At 41.1% G+C, this 9,063-nt stretch overlaps 1 protein-coding gene across 5 annotated transcripts in view; it reads left to right on the plus strand.

Moving 5' to 3' along the window:
• The window catches only part of LOC125227740 (calcium-transporting ATPase sarcoplasmic/endoplasmic reticulum type), a 33,958-nt gene extending 25,233 nt beyond the window's left edge, over window positions 1-8,725 (plus strand). For 3 of the 5 annotated variants that reach the window (XM_048132047.1, XM_048132046.1, XM_048132049.1), the window contains exons 6-11: window positions 3-192; window positions 897-1,044; window positions 1,737-1,995; window positions 2,916-3,060; window positions 3,376-3,585; window positions 4,166-5,478. In XM_048132047.1, the coding sequence (XP_047988004.1) occupies window positions 3-192; window positions 897-1,044; window positions 1,737-1,995; window positions 2,916-3,060; window positions 3,376-3,585; window positions 4,166-4,369 (1,156 nt within the window). In that variant the 3' untranslated portion in view covers window positions 4,370-5,478. Of the gene's footprint in view, window positions 1-2; window positions 193-896; window positions 1,045-1,736; window positions 1,996-2,915; window positions 3,061-3,375; window positions 3,586-4,165; window positions 5,479-7,873 lie in introns of those variants that run through there. The other 2 variants (XM_048132051.1, XM_048132050.1) reach the window with 2 other exon arrangements.
• The last annotated feature ends 338 nt before the right edge of the window (window positions 8,726-9,063 follow it).

Below are 9,063 nucleotides of genomic sequence, written 5' to 3' on the forward strand. Positions count from 1 at the left end.
AGACGTATTGGCGTGTTCACTGAGGATGAAGACACCACCGGCAAATCCTACTCTGGTCGCGAGTTCGACGACCTGCCCGTGTCTGAGCAACGCGCTGCCTGCGCCCGCGCCCGCCTGTTCTCCCGCGTAGAGCCCGCTCACAAGTCCAAGATTGTTGAGTTCCTCCAGAGCATGAACGAGATCTCCGCTATGGTGAGACATTATACAAAGATTATGATAACGTGATAAATCTGCTCTTCGCGATGAAACTTTTTAAGTTTGAATTTTAAAGTCTCAGTCAGAATTCTAAAGCTTGATTAGAATTCTGACTGAGACTTTAAAATTCAAACTGTTCTTCATAGAATTAACTTGATAAAACAATATCAAGAGTCGAGTAATAAAAGTTGTGTTGTTTACAAACAACAATTATTCATTCTTAACTAAGGAAGGATAGCCCTGCATCTTTCGTTGGAAAGACTCAAAGGACAGAATTTTCATATTTGGGACACTTTGACCAGTATTATATCGGTGTGAAATCTTATGAGTACTGCTCCAAACGCCAGAGTTCTGCCACTTCTGTTAATAGAGTAAGGCAAGGCAGTAAGGAGTTTTCCCTACATTTACTAAAAGTTGACTCCCTGCCTGCTCTCTATCTGATGTTTTCTGTCTCTATCTACAATCAATTGTTTTCCTCTGTATCTTTTTCTAAGGTGTACCATTAACATATTAAACATGATATATTAAACATGTAAAATCGGGTAACTCACGTAAAATTGTCGAAAATCGCTCGACATGTTTCGTTCCGTAACGAGGAGCATACTCATTGAGCTCGCGCGATGCCGATGGTATCCCAACGCAGACTACATACGGTAGTTTTGTATACCATTAAATCTAAAGCTATGATAACCTGTTCCCAGACTGGCGACGGTGTGAACGACGCGCCCGCCCTGAAGAAGGCCGAGATCGGTATCGCCATGGGCTCCGGCACCGCCGTGGCCAAGTCCGCCGCCGAGATGGTGCTCGCCGACGACAACTTCTCATCCATCGTCGCCGCTGTTGAGGAGGGTACGTTCACAACTAATGTGCAACCATCATTAACATCTTAGACAAAAAATAGCGCACAACTTCAAAACCGGTCGACGGTCGTAGTTTATGACCGTCCCCTTGTATGACGAGAAAGCGGGTTCTCCGGCATCTGAGCAAAATTTGTAAATCCTTAAACAAGAGTTATTCCCACTAAATCAGTTTAGTAGTAGTTAACTCTTACATTTTTTAATTGGCAACTATTGGGATATGTCCCAGTACCAGTGGTAATAGACAATGAAAAGTATACTTTTTTTAAACCAACAGTGATAAAATGCGAATTGTACCCATCTTCCACTTATTGTTGTTCGTTGTGTCATGTGTGTTACAGCAAAATTTGTTTACGTTACATCTAATTTAATTTAGTTGATCCCAAGAATTTCCTATTTAATAAAGCGTGATAAACATAAATCTTAATTTGTTCCGATAAAAATGCATCGAGTTACGAACTCATAAGAATGAAAACTACGATAATACGATGCATTTATTCTACAGAATATGGAACTAATTATATCGAAATTGAACAAAAACATGACTCTTACGATGTTAGATTATTTTTCGTAACGTCACAAATCTTGTTTTGTTCACACACAAACAGCTACGCTGTGTTTGTCAAAATTACCACTGAGGTAAAAAATGAAAATTACTCACTACAAGATATAATTTATCCACAGGCCGCGCCATCTACAACAACATGAAGCAGTTCATCCGCTACCTGATCTCATCCAACATCGGTGAAGTGGTGTCCATCTTCCTGACCGCGGCGCTGGGGCTGCCCGAGGCGCTGATCCCGGTGCAGCTGCTGTGGGTCAACCTCGTCACCGACGGCCTGCCCGCCACCGCGCTCGGCTTCAACCCGCCCGACCTGGACATCATGGACAAGCCCCCCCGCAAGGCTGACGAGGGTCTCATCTCTGGATGGCTGTTCTTCAGGTAACAACAAATACTATACAGTCTTACATAGGGTTGCAAAAAAACGGTTTTTTTTCTGGCTTGAAAAAAAACATGAAAAAACACCGTGAAAAAAAACAGTTTCTTTTCTGGAGTATGTTTTTTTTCTAATGTACGAAATCTCAAAATTTGCAAAGCAGTTAATACTTTTATACGGTTTTTTAGACTTAATGTTAACTATTAAACGAATTTAATCAAATAACTTTAATTTCTGGTCTTATAAAAGTAACATTTACGAAATCTGTAGTTGGTAGTTATCACTATTTTCTGTTGGCAACACCACCACCTCTCCACGCTGCACGCCGCATCGGGGATTCCCCAATAAACGTTTGTATACTGAACACATACTGAATGTTAATCGAATTAAAATGTACGTTATTGTTATTGAAACACGTTACAATTCATGAAAAACCGTTATTGTCGAATTATTTGTTCATCTGAAAAAAAACCATGGTCCTCGTTTTTTTTTCATGTTTTTTTTTTCACAATTCTGAAAAAAAAACATTTGGTTTTTTTTTCTATTTGCAACCCTAGTCTTACACAACTATTATGTCAAGAAGCGATACAAACAGTAAGAGGATTCCTTTCAAGGGTTTCTCTTACCCTATCTAACCTTAAACGGTACAATACTTCACGTTTGTCTCAAAGCTGTAAAGAATGAAAAAATGCTAAGTACGTCCTTATTTTTACGGTTATTACGGGTGAATCTTTGTGGGCATAATTATATTTACAAATGTGGCGTTTACTGGGCGGGCCTGTATTACATATTGTGATTAGTATATAAAACTAATCGTATCGTAACACACTTAAAAGCGGCGCACAATTTGCCTACATATATATAAGAACAAGGGAAAACGATCCTCGTGCAAATATGAAGTTGAAAAGGAAATGTTTGCCTCCAGGTACATGGCTATCGGCGGCTACGTGGGCGCCGCCACCGTGGGCGCCGCGTCGTGGTGGTTCATGTACTCGCCGTACGGGCCGCAGATGACCTACTGGCAGCTCACGCACCATCTGCAGTGCCTCGGCGGCGGCGACGACTGGAAGGTAACCTTTACTAACATTTCAATTTATAATGAAACGCGCGGTTAGCCAACTATCCACCTTCGTGTATTCTGACAAGCGCACTAAAGGCGATAGCGTACAAAAGAGGAAGCGAGAAACTAGAAACATATATTTTGCCAAAAATTTTAACAAGAAGTCTATAAAATAATTAAATTAATTTTCCTTAAAGGTTTAAAGGGTTATAAATATCCGATATTTTGATATTTATTATAAATATCGGACATTTTCGAACCCTGTTATTTCATAAAAACTGAAACCGTAAATGAGTGACATTAACATTTATACGTTAATTCCCAGGGCGTCGACTGCAAGATCTTCACTGACCCTCACCCTATGACCATGGCTCTGTCCGTACTGGTCACCATCGAGATGTTGAACGCCATGAACTCCCTCTCCGAGAACCAGTCGCTGGTGACCATGCCGCCCTGGTCCAACCTGTGGCTCGTGGGCTCCATGGCTCTGTCCTTCACCCTTCACTTCGTCATCTTATACGTCGAGGTCCTCTCGGTAAGTCCTGGTACCTGATGATCACCGTAACACTAGCTGGTCCAACCTCTGGCTAGTGGGCTCCATGGCTCTCTCCTTTACGCGTCACTTTGACATAAGTTTGTGCGTGTTGATATGATCAAGTAGCACCAGTTCGTTACCATGCTGCACTGGTTCCAACCTGTGGCTCGTGGGCTCCATGCCTCTCTCTTTCACCCTCCACTTTGTCATTTGAGGTCCTCGCGGTAAGTCTCCATTGTCTCCATGTCGCCCTGGTCTAACCAATAAATTCATGAAACGTTGGATTCCAACATTATTCTAATTTAACCAGAATGATATAGAGAGAAATTTGTCACATCTAAATCCCTTTACCATCAAGCCCTGTCATTTTCCGCATTCTGATCGTGTTAAACCAAGCTAGATAAAAGATGAAGCATTGCTTCCCAGCATCTTCTAACATTCTGAACTTTCCTTCACATTACTCATATTTCACACGAAAACCCCTCGTGTTGCCTTTTATTACATTTAATATCTGCAAGGATGACCATTTCCCTATCGCATGCGAGTCACACTAACCGTTCGTCGTGTTGGCGCCTCGCAGGCCGTGTTCCAGGTGACGCCGCTGTCCATCGACGAGTGGGTGACGGTGATGAAGTTCTCCATTCCCGTGGTGCTGCTGGACGAGGTGCTCAAGTTCGTCGCGCGCAAGATCTCCGACGGTGAGCGCAACTGGCTCAACGGCATGCAGTGGATTGTGCTCATGTGGGCCGTGTTCTTCGGCCTAGTGCTCTACGGCCCGCTATAGGCCCAGTGTGCCCCTCCAGCCCGCGCCCGCAGCGCACGTAACCTCCCAACCGACACGCGCGCTGCCCACAACCCCCCTTATATTCGCCCCTTTTGGGCCCCAGCTGACACTAGTCAATCTCCGCGTTTCTTAAAACTGTACAACCCCCGTTTGTGGGGTCGGACTGGCCTAGCTTAGTACTTAGTTATTTGTATAAATTTTGTATTACTGAAGTGGGTAGCGCGCGGTTTCCCACTGTGGAACCCTCGGACACTGAGCTCGGCTCACCACAGTACCTAACGGTTTGATTGAATGCTAATCCCAGCACCGAGTGGAGTGACGCGTGCACGGTGTCGGAGAGACGTTAGCGCCGCGCAGCCTGCCGGCGGGCCGACGGCGGTAGATATGTGCGAGACAATAACTAGTTTGGAGCTCATATACACGAGGAACCATTTTACTTTCCTCCCCGAGTGAAGTGGCTGTGAACACCTTCATTGTAATTAACACCAAATATTGGTTAACCGATTTAAAAATATGAGTTAGTATTTTAGTTACTTATGATTATGATCTTCGTGCCGTGTTAGGAAGCTCCGTTTTGAAAATATCTCGGCTCGCACGCGGCTCAGTACCTTGTCCCTGTGGACTGCAGACATAATTATATTCAACTTTACTATAATATAGTAATGTGCATTGTTAGCCTAGTGTAATTTATTGTAAGTGTAGGGTTAGGGTCGTGGTAACACTATGTGCTCAGGGGAAGTATATTCGTGCAAGGAACTCTCTCTGTCCTGTCACCTTTTGCTCGCTTGTTAACATTTATTAATGCATTTCTCTATTCTTACTACAGAATGTATTCCAGAACGCATTTTGCCGCCGATTTTGTAACACTTATGATAACATGAATGTTTTGATGTTTGTTTAACCGACTACACAGTGACATTTATTTCGAATGATAATTTGTGATAACTTTTTTTTAATACAAAATGACACATGAGAAATGTTTTGCTGAATGCCACCAAATACTATGTAAACTCTACGAGTTAATACGTGCAGCTTAGTGCCAAAGTTGGCAACATGCGATACTAGCGACCCTAGCGGCATGAGTTGATCAAAATAGTTTCCGTTCATACAGTATAAAATTTAAAAAAGTCACACATTCTTATTTTTTTGTTTTATTCCGTCTAAAAATGTTAAAGTAGATCAAGTAATCGCATTTTCTATTTTGCGCGCCTTTATGATTAGCAGTAGGGATGGGAATGGGACATGTCTATTATAGACAATGGTACCGGTACCAGTACTGTGGTGAATTTGTTTTGCAACAAATTATAATATTATAATTAAATTATAATAAGGCCTAGTTACCCTTCGGGTTGGAAGGTCAGATGGCAGTCGCTTTCATAAAACTAGTGCCTACGCCAAATCTTGGTAGTAGTTTCCAAAGCGGACCCCAGGCTCCCATGAGCCGTGGCGAATGCCGATGCCGGGATAACGCAAGGAGGATGATAATTGTGATAACATCTCAATAAAAATCATTCTAGTAACTAATAACTAAACTGTGCATTTTTACTTACGTTTACTAAGTTAAATAACCAACTAAATATTCTAAACTAATCAATGAACTAAATACCACTACAGACTCTACAGATTCTAGATAATTATTCACTATTACAAATCTGCTTTCTTTTATATTTCATAAAATGGTAGCACATGGTACGAACGGCAGTACGAAGTTCCCGCAACAGACATAAACTAACATGGCCCCATGCCTATTTTAATTTACTAAAATAAAAGGCTGACAAACTACTTTGAACAACTCGTACCGCTAGATGGCGCTAGTAAAATTGTTGCCGCTCCATTGTATGGGAAACGTCAGAAGCTGCACGTATTAACTCTAGAGTTTATATAGTATTTGATGCCACGTCGTGAATACTTAGCTTACTTCAGTGTTACTGTTTTTCGCGTTTCAAATTCCATAAATATGATAGTTATTACAAATTAATATTGGATGAGACTTAAAGCAATATAGTTGATGTATGTACGAACGTTTGATGCTAAGGTAGTTCAGTTTGGTACTTTTACTTTACGTTTATACAATGAATTAATTTAAGGTTTTTTAATAACTAATTCGATTTCTAGCGAGACATAATACTATTTTAAGTTTATCTCAGAAAATCAAAATTGATGTTATGGTACAAGGTCCGTACGTACATAAGTATACATTATATACTAGTGTTATTAATCCCGCATGTACATTGCATGGTATATATACGAATTAAACGAGTGCAGTTTGGTGTGAAGTTAACTATGTGATTTATTACTGTTATTGAAATATTTCAACACTTATGAGGTAAGAGACCGACAACCAATTAAATTTGATGAACATTCTGTCTTACACTGCACAATGAACGAAGGCATGCCCTGTATGCCCCAACCTCCTCAAACTTTACAGTTACACAAAATAATTACTTATTTAAAATGTACAGTTGTTTATACATATTTTACATTGATTAAAAATTGTCGAGAATTAAACTTTGAATTATTTTCCCTGTGTATTGACACCCTATTCACTACACTATCCCAGTAGCGATGTTTGTACCTGCGTGTAATTAAATACTCAAGTTGTGAGGAATTCACTTTCCTTAGAAAAAGTCCTGTGTCAGACCCTGCATTACAATCCCGTCAATATTTGAGCTTGAGTGCCCGAAAGAACCTTATGTAAATAGTAAAGAAAACCAGGATCAACATCGGAGCATATTCGGTCCCTTAATTTCTACTACAGTTTTGATGAAGTAGTCTGACAATTTAAATGATATTTTTAGACTACTACCAAAAGTTAAGAATATCATCGAAATGTCAAAATGTTGTCCAAGGAAATTAAATTTTCGTTTGAAACACCCGCGATGTTGACCCACCAGCACTTCATAACATCACTTCAAATAACCTGTGTTGTGTTATCTGTCTAACCCTGAGTTACTAAAAGTTTTGCAAAGCGTGTGGAAATTGCTTATTAGCTCAGCTTATTCTAAATTTTATTTGAACTTCATTTTCTTGTTTGGCAAAACAAATAAATATTTGATTTTTTTTTTTACAGTGAAGTGAAACCATTTTAATCTTGCGATTTTATAAGATAGTTATTTTTAAATGGTCTTACTTATCCATTATTGTTGTTCCAAAATTTAAAACCATTATTGAGACAAATTTGTTACAAAACTGATGATCAAAATTTTATTTTACCCAAGGCCTAAGGAGTGTGGAATGTGATTTGACTCCATGGCCATATGAGGGTAGTTGCAAAACTTTTATACCGCGTGGCCGCCCGCCCTGGGCTTGTAACTGCGAAAATCGAAGTTCGTTAATTTCGAGATATTATCTTTTTCACTCTTAAAGTGGAGTAAAAGATAAAGATCTCCGAGATAAGCGATCTAAGGTGTTCGCGGCGGATCCCCTGGCGGTCAGGCCGCGCGGGCGATGTTGTCCCGTGTCGTATGCACCCGCATGCACTAACGTCGTGTTGTCTGCCCCCAGCCCAGCCCCACGTGAAGGTGCAGTAAGCCCGCACGCCGCCGCAGCGCCTGCACGCACAAACCCATGAACACTCATTGTTTGTTGTGATCCCGCAGTGAAACTACACATTTAAAGTTAAATTCGACACGGTTGTGATCTCTGCATAAATTAAGTCGAGTGAGTCGGCCGCCGCATCCGTCCGAACGCACACTAACGCTAACGTTGTTTTGCAGCGAACGAGCAAGTCATTGACAAGTGGTAAACGCCACCGATTCGTAGTTCCTCACCCGCTTCTCTCTGCCACTTCTACCGCTCTCGTCTCCCGTTGTAATAACCGATTGGCTTTTAGATGTGTATAAGTGAAAGTCGCGTAGCGTTGTCACCCTAGCGGCGACTAGCCTGCTGAGTAGGGACGACACCGGACGGCAGCGGCGGGCGCGGACGGCGGCGCGGGCGCTACTTCTCGCCCGCTACGATCTACTTCATCAGAGAGGACTTATGTTGTTCATAATGTGTATATACTATACAGTATGCTTAGGAGGTTTATTCAATTTGTTAAATTACGTCGTTCTATTATTAAAGACTACATGGTGCCCGTCGACAACAACAGTGCGATAGACAATGTGTACTTAAGTTGACAGCATTCTCATTATTAATTTATTGTTATATTTTTATTATCGTTTAACCTAGTTTGCTTATCTAGAGCTAAGTCTATGTTCGTCTATTAGTGCTGAAGCATCGACGAGCAATATGGTGTCTGGGAAGGATATACATTTGTCCAGTGTTTGATGGACGTAATCAAGTCCAAAAATTTAAACATACCTGTACATTTTAATGTATTATTGTTTTGTACAATAAATCGTTATAAAACCACCTATGTTTCTTTTGGTAACCAACCTATACTGAAAGGATAGGCAGGCAGATGTCATCTCAGTACCTACCAGCAGCGGCTGGTCCATAGAAGCCGATTCCCACCGGCTTGCCTAAAATTGATTACTAGTAAAGTACTAATGTTAAGGCACCTAGGTTTCTTTTTGCTCAGCGTTGCCTAGCAGAAATTTTCACCAGCCGCCACTGGTACCTACTGCAATATTTTGTCCGAGACTTCGGGTACCTACCTATTATATAAAGCCTGACCAGAAATATGACTACACGCCATGATCTTTTATTTATACCAAGCCTGAACTGTGACCCAATAAGTATGTCCATCA

Source organism: Leguminivora glycinivorella, chromosome 7 (genome assembly GCF_023078275.1).
Source record: "Leguminivora glycinivorella isolate SPB_JAAS2020 chromosome 7, LegGlyc_1.1, whole genome shotgun sequence".
Classification (NCBI taxonomy): Eukaryota; Metazoa; Arthropoda; class Insecta; order Lepidoptera; family Tortricidae; genus Leguminivora; species Leguminivora glycinivorella.